General features: G+C 38.9%; 1 protein-coding gene across 1 annotated transcript in view; it reads right to left on the bottom strand.

The window, feature by feature from the left end:
* Positions 1-13,645, bottom strand: part of SLC12A6 (solute carrier family 12 (potassium/chloride transporter), member 6) — a 35,434-nt gene that overhangs the window by 1,976 nt on the left and 19,813 nt on the right. The window contains exons 11-22 of the mRNA XM_012649371.1: positions 13,295-13,469; positions 12,888-13,006; positions 11,087-11,185; positions 8,239-8,358; positions 7,351-7,455; positions 6,783-6,951; positions 4,664-4,859; positions 3,916-4,085; positions 2,670-2,801; positions 1,942-2,049; positions 1,554-1,738; positions 967-1,100 (exon numbers count right to left, since the gene is read on the bottom strand). Of these exons, the coding sequence (XP_012504825.1) occupies positions 967-1,100; positions 1,554-1,738; positions 1,942-2,049; positions 2,670-2,801; positions 3,916-4,085; positions 4,664-4,859; positions 6,783-6,951; positions 7,351-7,455; positions 8,239-8,358; positions 11,087-11,185; positions 12,888-13,006; positions 13,295-13,469 (1,712 nt within the window). The remainder of the gene's footprint in view (positions 1-966; positions 1,101-1,553; positions 1,739-1,941; positions 2,050-2,669; positions 2,802-3,915; positions 4,086-4,663; positions 4,860-6,782; positions 6,952-7,350; positions 7,456-8,238; positions 8,359-11,086; positions 11,186-12,887; positions 13,007-13,294; positions 13,470-13,645) is intronic.

The following is a 13,645-nucleotide window of genomic DNA, read 5'->3' as shown; positions in this document are numbered from 1 at the left end:
TTTCTTTTGTAGGGACTGGATTGCTATGTTGCCCAGGCTGGTCTTGAACTCTTGGTCTCTCAAATGATCCTCCCTCCTTGGCCTTCCAAAGTGCTAGGATTACAGGTGTTAGCCACTGTGCCTGCCTGGTCTTGTCTTGTCTTTTTTTTAATACTTTTTATTTTGAAATAATTATAGATTCACAGGAAGTTTCAAACAAAGTACAAAGAGGTCCCATGTGCCCTTCTACTAGTTCCCCTCAATAGTTACATCTCATGTACAATATTAGAACCAGAAAAATGACATTGGTACAATGTGTGTATATAATTTAATGTCATCGTATCATACGTAGATCCATGTAACTGTCCATGTCATCGAGATACAGAACTATTCCATCACCACAAAGATCTCCCTCCTACCATTGATACTTCCTTACTGTTACTATTTACTATCATACTGAATATTAGACATGGGGTTGCAAATATACCACCTAAAAAGTCTTTTAGGGTTCAGAGAAAATATATTACACTTCCAACTCCCCCAAAAGAGATTAATCTCACGACTTTTGTAAGAATTCTTGCCTAAGACTTTTAAGTCTTCCTTCCTCAAAGAGGGAAACTGGGGCATAGATAAGGATTTTTTTTTAAGAGACAGGGTCTCACTCTGTCATCCAGGGTGGAACTTTTGAGCTCCAGCGATCCTCCTGCCTCAGCCTCCTGAGTACCTAGGGATACAGGTGTGTGCCATCATACCTGGCTAATTTTTAAATTTTTTGTAGAGATGGAGGTCTTGCTATGTTGCCCATGCTGGTCTTGAACTTCAAGCCTCAAACAATCCTCCTACCTTGGCCTCCAAAAGTGCTGGGATTATAGGTGTGAGCCACTGCACTTGGCCTGTCAATGACTTTTATAGTTACCTAGTTATCTCATCTAAGAAAGAGACTAAGAAGGTTTTCCCCACTGGCAGCTCCACTCTTGAAAAGGATACAGTTTTCATCACCCTCAGGGTTTCTAGGTGGCCCTGGCATATTCAACAAAACCAACTTTGCTTCATGGGACTTGTTAACTATAACCTCATTGAGCTTCACAGCTGTATGCATCCGCCTCACATTGGACTGGTCCCTGGGTGGGGAAGAAACAAATGGAGGTAATTAAGGCAAAGAGAAAACTATTAAAACTATTAAACAGAGGTAGTTAAGGCAAAGAAAAAAAATATTGACTAGTTATGTAGTCAATATTTAACACTTGAGATCCAGAACTTTTTCACTTGATCATAGGTAATGTGATAAAATTACTTCTTTATGATAATATCCTGGGTTTTCTCATTCTACACTTGCTTAATTTATATTAATACTAGGAACACAGTATGGAGGTGAACCATGTGGAGAGAAAGGATGGTTAGTTTGTGTATAATGTTAACTGAGAGCAAATATGCATAGGCGAACAATAAAGAGATGACTGGATTTGGGGTACAAAGAAGAACAGACTCCATCCTGTGTGTCCAGGCAAAGCCACATCTGTGCCATTGACTAGGTTATTATATTATGTGACAAGCTTGTAAGTGGGAAAACTCACGGACGCATGTTAAGCAGGTCCTGGAATCCTTCCATTGACTTGGCTTTTTGCCCCCGGGATGCCATGTACTTGTCTTTTGTCCAAGTCATGTGCACCTTCTCCTGATAAGTTTCTGTCTCTTCATCCTCATCAGAGCCAATGCTGGTCAATCTTAGCATTGAGTTCCGGTCTTTCACCAGCTGTGCCTGAGGAAGGTCCGATAGTTATTCTATCTAATTTTTTCTCACGCTTCATCTTCAATTATTTTGAAACAATAATGGGGTTCTAGTGGAATAACTGATAAAGTGAGAAGGAAAGAATTTGTTATCCTGTGAAAATAATACAGTATCATCCCTTTCACTGACGGACTTCATGGGGCCAGGATTAGATCGATGCAGTGACATCTCACCTCTCTGTCCCGCTCTGTTTTGGACAGTCGCATGTGCCGGAGCATCTGGGACCTTTGCTCCATCATCAGAGTGCGTTCGTAAGTGTAAGCTGATATGTCACTGTCATGCTGCCACAGATATCACACAAAATGGGCAAAAAGCACAAAGGAGAAAGATGAACCATACATTTTTATTTCTACTCACTAAATTAAACCAGAGACAGTAGCACAATTATCAACCTGAGTTTCACCCCCATTTTGGTCAGTCATTGAGCTACATAAATATTTTTTCCTGTAGATAAAATCTTGAGAGTCTTTTCCATTATCTAGCCATTACATGTGCTGCCTTGAAATACAAAATGCAAACTATTATCTCCCCTCTTTTTCAAAAATGCTGCTTTGCTATTTAAAAAAAAAAAAAAGAACCATGTGTGATTTCAAGCATGAATATATGAATTAAAAATTAATAAAACTATATTAAGCAGATAAGAATCTAGCAGAAATGTAAGGGCTGTGTAATAAACACAAACAAGAAAGCAAAAACAAAAAAAATACCAAACACACATCACATACACATTCTACTTAGGTCAAAAAAATCAGAGTTTTTTTGGCACTGGGTGATTAATTCACATTTATAGCCGAACAATTTCCCAAATCAGAAAAGGTTCAAAGAAGACAGGGTGTGGGGGGATAGGGGATGGGGGATGTGGGAATGTTGGTCTCTTCTATCTTAAACTCAGCTCTCTCACCATCTCCACCACTTCCACCTCTGCCTCAATGCGCAGGTGGTACAGGAAGGTGGCCAGGTCCTTCTTCATCTGGATACTGTTGTCTTCTAGTTGGGCTACTGTGAAGATCCGTATGCTGCACTTTCGCCATACCTGAGAGAGTGCACAGACACATGGAAGATTAGATGCAAGAGGGCAAAAAAGAGTTATTTCCCTAAAACATGAGGCATTATTGCCTAGAACAACCTTGCTACAGTATGAGGGTATTTGTTCCTAGCTTCCTACTTGCTATGTTGTTATACTAGGGCAAAAGACTGATTAAGTAACACATTCGATACAGTTTTAAGGGAGTTCTTAATTTCATAACAAGAAAAAACAGGCAAGAGGAGGCCGAGGCGGGCGGATTGCTTGAGCTCAGAAGTTCGAGACCAGCCTGAGCAAGAGTGAGACCCCGTCTCTACTAAAAATAGAAAGAATTAATTGGACAGCTAAAACTATATAGAAAAAAATTAGCCAGGCATGGTGGCGCATGCCTGTAGTCCCAGCTACTCGGGAGGCTGAGGCAGAAGGATTGCTTGAGCCCAGGAGTTTGAGGTTGCTGTGAGCTAGGCTGATGCCACAGCACTCTAGCCCAGGCAAAAAGAGTGAGACTCTGTCTCAAAAAAAAAAAAAAAAAGAAAAAACTGGCAAGACAAAAAATGGCTTGTGATACATTAAGAGGGTTCTTTACTCAGACAGTACATTGATGATACCATGTATAATATAATATTTACTGTTTTAAATTTCAGTTTCATTAGTCTTACCAAAATATGAGCATACATGTGTATGAAATACACACACACGTACTTTAGGTTTGCAGTATTTGGTTTTTTTCAAAGATGTGTTCACTTCTTATTCTTTTTCCCAAGGGCTCACATAGAACTTTATTTTTTTGAGACAAGGTCTCGCACTTGCTCAGGCTGGTCTTGAACTCCTGAGCTCAAATGATCCACCTACCTTGGCCTCCCACAGTGCTAGGATTACAGGCGTGAGCCACTGCGCATGGCCTGTCATATGGAACTTTATTAATTTGCTTAATTTCACTTAGAGATGGGTAGGTATCAAATACAAACACAACTATTTCTCATAAGGTTGAAAATGGGAGAGCCAAGAATAATACCCAATTCCTGATTCTAAGCCCTAACACTACATAATCAAAGAGGAAGATTTTGTTTAGTGAATCGGGACAGAAGGAAGAAAGACGTTTCGGAGAAGTTGTCTAAAATACCTTGTGCTGTTTCAGGAGGAATGGTAAGAGCATGAGCATCCCCCCATCATGCACAATCCACCACACATCAATGTTGCCCTCGGAAAATTGCTCCACATTGCTGGGAAAGAAGGAGATGTTTTTAGCCACCAGCAGAGCGAGATGGGCAGCAGTTGTCACTCGAACTGTGCCTAGGGGAATAAAAGGAATCAGAATAAGCAGAGAAGAATCCTTATGCTTGTCTTGCTTTTCCACCATGTCAGGAAAGTAAGGATAATGCTCTTTTTACACTTCTTTGAGCAAGGTGCTCTATTTATGTAGGTTACACCTCATTAAGTAACCAAAATCATTGAGAAAAATCTGAATAGCTAACAGACTTAGACTGAGAACCATGGTTTATGTTATTGGATATATTCTGATTACTGCATTTCTAAGGGGGGATATGTGAATTGGGAGATTTTGATGCTGAAGAACAATCCTTGCAATTCCTGTGAGAACATCAATGTGGGAAATCACAGATGAAAACACGGCCATTTTGGAGATGATTCCTAGCACAAGACTTGACAGAGGTAAACAATTCATGAACATCATGTAAAGCTAGAGCGGGTAGGTAGAATCTAGTTATCACTACTAGTGGTTTTTTAGGTGGCCTTCTAAGACCATGTTTCAGAAATGGCACAGTCGCTTACTTTAGGAGGCTAGGGGGTGACAGACATTTAACTATATCCCCCATTTGGGCCCTTGGATTTGTACAAGAAATGATTTGTACCAATAAACGTCTTCCAAGCACGAGCATCTTCACTTTGCCGCCAGCCGTTAGGCCAGCCCATCACCACCGTGTTGTGCTTCATGCCCCCAAGTCCGCAGGACTGGATGAGGTGGGAGATGCCCTCTCGCAGCTTGGCAGCCACCACTAGCTGGCAGAATCCTTTTACCTTCTCTGCCTCCATGAGGTGCTTTATGGTCTGAAAGAGACACAGGACGTCAACACTGAATTGCTTTACTCTGGACCTTTTACCCATTAATCCTTCTCCATATTATATTCCCCTCCTCTTTCTAAACTCTGCGTAAGATTGTATCTCTTATAGAAAACTCCAAAAAGTTAAAATTATCTGATGACATTTCATGATCCTTTGTCTTTTTCACTAAGTGCTTACTTTATATTTTTTACAGCTATAGCTAGTTGTCTACATGTAGTTTCGCTGCCTTTTCCTCTATTCTGCTTTTCTTCCTTTGTAACATATCAAAAATTGAGAATGGTGATCTCCACATGGTGAATATTCAGCATTCTTTCTCAATTGACTGGGATGATTCACTCGTCTGAACACGATCCCCTTCCTGCCTCAGCTCCAGTCATGCCCTGACTTATCTTACTAGAAATTTAATCTGATGATTCAGTTTCACTTTAGAATTTTCTCAGAAATGTTTTCTTCTTCTTTTTCTTTTTTTGAGACAGGGGCTTGCTCTGTTGCCCAGGCTAGAATGCAGTGGCATCAACACAGCTCATTTCAAACTCCTGGGCTCAAGTGATCCTCCTGCCTCAGCCTCTGAGTAGGACTACAGGCATGCATGCACCACCATGCCCAGCTAATTCTTCTATTTTTTGTAGAGACAGACTCTCACTTTGTTGCTCAGGCTGGTCTTGAACTGCTGGGTTCAACTAATCCTCCTAAAGTGCTAGGATTATAGGCGTGAGCCACCACACCTGACCCCAGGTATGTTTTCTTTTTTGCCTCTCCCTTTTTGACATTTTAATGGTGATTATTGATGACACTTGTATTTGCTTTACTATTCTTTTATTTAGTCAAGCCAATTTGGAGATAATATCTCATTCATTCTTACTGCACCCTATTGGTGGAAAAAGAAAAGGCATAATGGTGTGGAAAATGGAACGATTTTCTCAAAAGCACAGATTAAGTCAGTGATATGGCTAGGATAAAAACCAGGCTCTCATGATTTACAATCTTGTGTATTTTTTTTTTGAAACAGGGTCTTGTTTTGTCGCCTAGGCTGGAGTGCAGTGGCCTCATCATAGCTCACTGCAACCTCGAACTCCTGGACTCAAGCCATCCTCCTGCCTCAGCCTTTGGAGTAGCTGGGTCTACAGGGGCACACCACCACGCTTGGCTTATTTTTCTGTTTTTTGTAGAGGCAGGGACTTGCTCTTGCTCAGGCTGGTCTGGAATTCCTGGCCTCAAGCGATCCTCTCACCTTGCCCTCCCAAAGTGCTAGGATTACAGGAGTGAGCTCCTATGCCCCGCCATAATCTTGTGTACTTTTTATTAATTATTACCATCATCCTGGACTAATGTTTCTTAGCATTTCTAGTTTTTAGGATTTCAAAGCATTCCAAAATGCAATCTAGTAAAATTTCTGAAATTCGATCGAACATTTCTCTAAATAGTAAGATTAGTTTTATCATTTATAGTATTAGAGTGAAAACTAATTCTTTCTTAAGGTAGAACTTTAATGTTCAGTACAGCTAATTAGAAGCAGCAAAGGAACTTGCTCATGATACCGCATAGATTAGTAAAGGGGAAGAAAAGTTGCTCATTGCTCCTTATTGTCACAAGATTGAGAGAAACCCTCCCCCCATAGTTTAAGAGATAGATTTATTTACATGACTTCTCTCAGTTCTCAGATCAATGTTTGCATCTGGAAATAATGTTTAGCTTTAATAATTTTACAACTTAGTATTGCTTTAAATGAGAAGAAAGAATTAGTAAATATCTTTTGGCTTATATTATTTGGGAGAAAATGACTGTTTAAAAGTCAACGCTAAGTGGGAAACCTCCTAGATCATTCAGGAATGAGATTAATTTAGAAGCCTGTTTAACACTGCAAAGCTATAAGCAAAGTTGCACTATATCAAAAGTCTTGATTCTTACCTGCTCAGCTGCTAAGGCTTCACCATAATTCTCTAGGAAGTTCCCCACGATGACAGAGCCCACAATAGTGAGACCCTTTCCTGCTTTGAGCTGTGAGGCAAAGGTGAGGAGGCGAGGATGCTTGACGTGTAAGTCTTCATCTAGTTTCAGCAATACAAGCAACTGAGGCCTGTGAAGAGGTTGGTGGGGGGTGGAGGGAAAAAAAACACTTTGGGTTTGGGGAAGAGAATGACAAATTTCACCTTTTAATTCAGGAGATCTGTATAAAACATATAATTTGATAGAAGGAAGAGATCAGAGGAAATGACAGGATGAGAGTATTGGGTTATTCTGAATGCTCCCAGCATTATCTCAAGTTGATCAGTCTTCAAGGTGGAGTAAGGTAAAAATCTAGAGCATAAATCACACAAAGAAAAGGGAATAAAGAAATCGAAGATTTTAAATAGTCCAAAACAGGTCTATTATACAAATTCCTTCAGCCACATAATTGCCTTATCCTATAATCAACGAAGCACACATTTGTGTGTGTTAACTGTGTGCCAAACACCACTGGTGCTGCTTTCTTTACCTCCAGTTCTTAGTGTGTGGAGGTCCTTCCTCCAGCCGAAGCAAAGCAAACCGGGCTGCGCTGAGGGACAGCCCTCGGATGCCATCACCCCATTCTTTCTCAGCTCTGGGAGAAAAAGGAGAAAAGAGCAGAGACAGATTTAAACTATAGTAAGTATAACTTAAAAAATAAAAGTTTATTTTTTTCTGAATCTAAAAGTAAAATACACAAGGTAGAAGATTAAAACTCAGATTAATGATTTATATATAATGCTTTTTCTAACATAATGAACACACTGTTGGCAGATCAACATCACCCTGCACCAACAGACTGCGTTGCACAAACAGTTCAGAATAAAGCCTGAAAGGTTCATTCACTTGGTATTTCTATGGAACAGTTCAAAAGCAATAATGTAAAACAGCAATTTGGATTAGAAAATTAGTACAGGCCCAGAGTTTAAGTTATTTTGAAAATAATGAGGAGAAAATAAAATTCAATGTAATCTTCTGAATCAGAATGTTATTTATTCCTTATTTTTGGAAGTTGTTAGTGAGGTCTTAATTGTTAAAGTTATTCAGGACTAATCTCTTTTTCATTTCAGTCAATCCCTTGACCAAAGAAACCAGGAAAACTATTTTTATTTGTGTTATATTTTGTTTAGTGCTGATCATTATTATTTGGATATGTCCTTTCAGTTGTTTTTCATTGATCCATTCATACTTTCTCAACAGGTTTCCCTTGTGATGAAAAGCTTGCATCTATAAGACGGTTAAGAGAATTGGGGTGCAAAATTTAGTTATGAAAAAATGAAGTTACCTAGGTCCTTAATGTAATTTTCATTGAGCTGGCCCTAACCAAACTAGCTAGTTTTGCTACTTTTTGCAGAGATCAAGGTCAATCCACACTCACCCTTGGTACTCAATGTACTTGTAGATCATACCAGCTATTACCATAGCTACAATGGCGTAATACCAGGAAGAAATGAACATCAGAGCCAGACAGATACTCATTCCCATGAAAGAGAGGGCCCTAGAAAATTAAAAAACACATATACAAAAAAGTATCTTTTTAAGCAGCTGAAAAAGAAGCCTGTGCTACAGGTGCTTCTCAAACTATCTGTGGTGAGGGATTATTTTCTAACAACATTTCCAGTCTATTACAGAGAGAACTTTTGTAAAATGCAATAAAAATGAATTATTAGAAAAATTATCACACGCCTGGATGCAGTAGCAATGTCAAATTGCTATAAAAGTTTCTAAATGCTTACTCTCAACTCTACAGGTGTCTTTTCATGGACTGGCAACTGTCAGTAGATGTGCACTGAGCCCCAAACTATGTTTTGCACTAGAAGATGTTTCCTATTGCTGAAAAAACATAAATGAACAGGACACTATGGAAGTCATCTGTAGTTATGAGGACGATTAATACTTGGCAAAGTAGGGATGGGATATGCAGTTAGAAATGTTAATAACTCTATAATATTTTTAAAATTTTCATGTAAATATTCCTAAAATTTTTATGAATATTAGTATAATTGTAGAATCCACTGAGAAAATTTTAACATTAGTTTCCTAACTGTACATAAGAGAAATGTGGCAGAGAGTAATGAAATGCTTATTTTGGTCAATAAATCAGGTAGAAAACTACATTTACTGAAGTTTTTTCCATGTACAGAATGAACCTCTTAGATCTATGATGAATTTTAAAGAAAAAATGGGAGAGTTGTTAATCTGGAGAAAATTAGGATCTAATGAAAATATAGGGTGGTAAAGAGAAAGATAAAAAATTAATAGAAGCAAAATAGCAACACAAAAAAATTGTTTGTAATGAACTTTTAACTAGAGTTAAAGCTAGAAAGAGGGCCAGAGGCATTAAAATCAGTTGAAGATCTAAATTTTTGCCCAAGAAAGATCACATCAAAAGATCACATCAGGCCGGGCGCGGTGGCTCATGCCTGTAATCCTAGCTCTCTGGGAGGCCGAGGTGGGCGGATTGTTTGAGCTCAGGAGTTTGAAACCGGCCTGAGCAAGAGTGAGACCCCGTCTCTACTAAAATTAGAAAGAAATTAATTGGACAGCTAAAGATATATAGAAAAAATTAGCCGGGCATGGTGGCGCATGCTTGTAGTCCCAGCTACTCAGGAGGCTGAGGCAGGAGGATTGCTTGAGCCCAGGAGTTTGAGGTTGCTATGAGCTAGGCTGACGCCACGGAACTCTAGCCTGGTCAACACAGTGAGACTCTGTCTCAAAAAAAAAAAAAAAAAAAAAAAAAAAAAAAGATCACATCACTGTCCACCACTGGTAAGTGAAGCCAGAAAGGAATCAAGGAGAAAGTTAGCAAAAAGAAATGTTGCAACCAGTAAACCAGTACATATAAGGATATAATTTCATTTTTATTTTTTTCTAGCTTCTTCTTTTAATGATGACTGAAATTAAAGATGAGCTACCTTTCTTTGGCCATTTATTCACTAAATAGCTGGTGATTGGAATCCCATCCAGATGTGGTTAATTTTGTAATAATAAATGTCCTTTTATGGTTCTTCTCCGGAATTTGTAATAAAAAGTGATTTGCTTGAGAATGGTTCATTTTGCACTACAAGTAAATAATTGACTGAATTTGTAAACACTTATATTTGAAAGTATAACCAATTAGAAACATCCTATAGAAAGTGTGAGCTAGCTTTGTCATTCCCTCCTTGACAAGGAACTTTAGCAATTGTTCTGTGGACAAAGACGATTAGTAAAAGGGTCTCAGCTGTTCTCTTTGCTTAGTTTTCCACTTCCTCTATGTTTAGTAAAGTAGGAAATTTAAAGTGTGAACCTACCATTCCTCTTTTTATTTTGGAATGGGAAGTAGTCCAGACTGAACCAAAATGGGATTACCATTTACTGGCCAGGCACCTATGTGGAATCAGGGAGAATGTTTCTGGGAAATTTCTGGTGGGTGATATTTCTTTTTCTTTCTTTCTTTTTTTTAATGCTTTGATTATTTTATTTATTTATTTAATTCAGGAATTTCAAAACATTAAGGGGGTACAAAAATTTTCGTTACAAGGATATACTCTATAATGCTGCAGTCAGGGCTTTCAGTGTGCCCACCACCAGGACAGCGTTCATTGTACCCAACAGGTAAGTTTTTATCCCTCACCCCACCCCTGCCCTCTCCATATAGGACATAATTAAAGAACGCTTAACTATGAGTGAAAAGTGACTCTAAAGACCTAAAAAACTTTGATGGCTCCTTCAGGACTGAAGAGACTCAACCGCAACAACAGCAGCAGCAATATTTCATTGGGAGCTTTACTGTGTACCAGGTACCATGCTAAGCACTTTAGATTTACTAGTCCCATTTTACAAATGAGTAAAATGAAATTGTGCGTGGTTGTGTGCTCTGCTGAAGGTTACAAAGCTAGGAAATAGTAGAGCTGAGATCTGAACTTGGGTGACCTGATTCTACAGCCCTAAATGGGAAATGGGAAAATAGATTTGCAAAGGGAAGCTTGTTTTAACCTGAAGAATGTAGCAGTCTAGAAATATTTACTTTGTAGTTTTGATCTTTATTCTTAGTGGGTAAGTTATTATAAAGTGATATAGGAAAAATGGGATAGGAGGATGGGGATTCAGATGAGAATTATAAGTTGAAACAGACAGTATGGAATGGTTGGCCATCAACAAAAAAATGTATCAAGAACCCAAAGTCTCCTGGTTTTCTAGTTCAATGATGTGGGTAAAAAGAGGAAGAAAAAAAGCAGACTTACCAGTGGTAGTAGCGGAATCGGGGTCTCCAATTCGGTGTTCTAAGTAATGTTTGCAAGGCACATGCCAAGTTCACAAAGAGGTAACACATGAGAAAAAACCTGTTAGAATAAAAAGAGTAAGAGGAATGATTATAATTATAAAATAATTTTTTTAAAGTGTGAAAAGAAGTTTTTTGAGGAAGGGCAAGATAGGTTTACAGAGCAAGATATAGGTTTACAGAGCAAGAGCAAGATATGTTTGCCACAGAACGATAAACAGAAACTTCTGTTATAACAAAAGGGCTATAATTGTAAAATAATTTTTTGAGGATTATTTTAAGTAACTTTAGGAGACCTTTTGCCTGTTTCTAGTCCACTAAGCCTTGATTAAGTAGGAAGCAGAGAAATTTACACCTCTTCCCACAAACCTGCTCATCCTCCTGTTTTCTCTCTCAGTCAATGACAACCACTCTCCACCCAATTGTTCTTGGGATAATCCAGGTTTCTTCTTCCTTACTTACCCTTGTTCCAAATTCACTTGTCAAATCCTGCAAATTCTACCTATTTAAAAATCTCTAAACTTCTTTTCTTCCTTTTCATCTCCTATCACCTTAGTTCAGGCTCTCATTTCTTCTTTACAATTATCACTCCCAGCTCAATTCTAGTCTCCTAATTCATCTTTTTTTTTTTTTTTTGAGACAGAGTCTCACTGTGTTGCCTGGGCTAGAGTGCTGTGGTGTCATCCTAGCTCACAGGAACCTCAAACTCCTGGGCTCAAGCGATCCTCCTGCCTCAGCCTCCCGAGTAGCTGGGACTACAGGCATGTGCCACCACGCCCGTCTAATTTTTTCTATATATTTTTAGTTGTCCAATTAATTTCTTTCTAATTTTAGTAGAGACGGGGTCTCGCTCTTGCTCAGGCTGGTTTCGAACTCCTGAGCTCAAACAATCCGCCCGCCTCTGCCTCCCAGAGAGCTAGGATTACAGGCGTGAGCCACCACGCCCGGCCCTAATCCATCTTTTATACCAAACAGATCATATAAAACATAATCATTTTGTTCTCACAGGATTACCCAGCACTTCCAGGTTCAAGTTCCAGGGCCTTTGTGATCTGGTTCTACTACCTCTCTAGCCTATTATTTCCCCAACATGCTCCCTCCACTCTAGCCAAGTCAAACTACTTTTAATTCTCCAGATGTGCTACATTATTTCATTCCTCTATTGCTTTATACACATTTCCTGACTGGAACATTCTTCACCCCTTTATTGCTTAGAAAATGACCAGTCATCCTTCAAGATACAAGTGTCACTTCCTCCAGAAGATCCTTCTTGAGTCCCAGTCTGTTTAGATGCCTTGCTTTGGTGTTCCTATGGCACCCAGTGTTCACCTTTACCACGGTATTCATCACACCATACAGGGATCATTGGTTTCCTTATCTATTTCAGTTCCTTAAGATTGTGTCTTATCCATCTTTGCATTCCCAGAATACTGTATTACACAGGGTCAGGTAGGTAGTAAGTCATCAATAAGTCACAAATGAATGAATAAAAAGCTAACAGTAGTGGTAAAAGCTACAACCAATTGATAATGAATCAGAAATGAAGGCAAAGAACTTTTGATGTTATATAGATAGGAAAAAAACATAGTAAGTTATAAAAGTGAGCCTTACATGAAAGTTCTCAGGAATGTTTTTTAAGTGAAATTACAACTGTATTTGGCCTATTCTGTTGTTATCACTACTGTTATATTATAAATGGAAATTAACATGTATTATAACATATATCTAAACAAGAATAACTGAAGAAAATAACCGGCTCTTACATGGAAAGAATTGGGGCCACGAGATCCAGGGAGGCGATAAGGATTCCCAGCTCTGCAATGGCAGCAGTTAGAAGTAAAGCCCAGGTAGGTTCCCCATTGGCTTTGCTGTGGCCAAAAACCTGTCCATAGAAGAGAAAAATATCAGACATAGGAGAGTTGAGTCAATGCTCCTGATTCCTCTATCTTACAGTTTCAGACATCTGGAAGATAATGGTGTTACAACTGTGATATTTTTGAAACACCTTTACAGAAATCACATAAAAACTCATACTAGGGATTTAGAATGTCTTGTACTAAGACCCTACGTCTTCACATTTATGATCTAGTAATTCCTAAGCCCACAAAGACCACACTGTTCTTCATAAAACCTGGGAAAAAAGAAGAGGGCATAGAAAAGGGTCACTCACCCTCAGAAACGGTATAATGTTATCCTTGGCGATAGCCTGTAGCAGCCTTGGTGCACCTGTGAGGCTCTGAAGTCCAGCCCCACATGTCGAAAAGAAGGAGCCAATAACAATCACCCACGGGGACGGCCAGGATAAGGTGCCCACCACCAAATTACCTTTCACAGCATCCCCAAACCTGGGAAAGAAACAGAGTGGGTAAATTTAATCTGGAAGTAACTTTAGACTGAAGACTAGAGAGACATTTACCTTATTTTTTTCTATTTTTAATTTTTAGAGAATCAAAATTGAGATAGACATGAATATTAAGAAATGTAAAGGTAAATGGATTTGATTAAAAGGCACTATTGGAAA

Source organism: Propithecus coquereli, unplaced genomic scaffold (assembly GCF_000956105.1).
Source record: "Propithecus coquereli isolate 6110/MARCELLA unplaced genomic scaffold, Pcoq_1.0 Scaffold3, whole genome shotgun sequence".
In the NCBI taxonomy this organism is placed as follows: Eukaryota; Metazoa; Chordata; class Mammalia; order Primates; family Indriidae; genus Propithecus; species Propithecus coquereli.
This window is presented reverse-complemented; position numbering and strand designations above follow the sequence as displayed.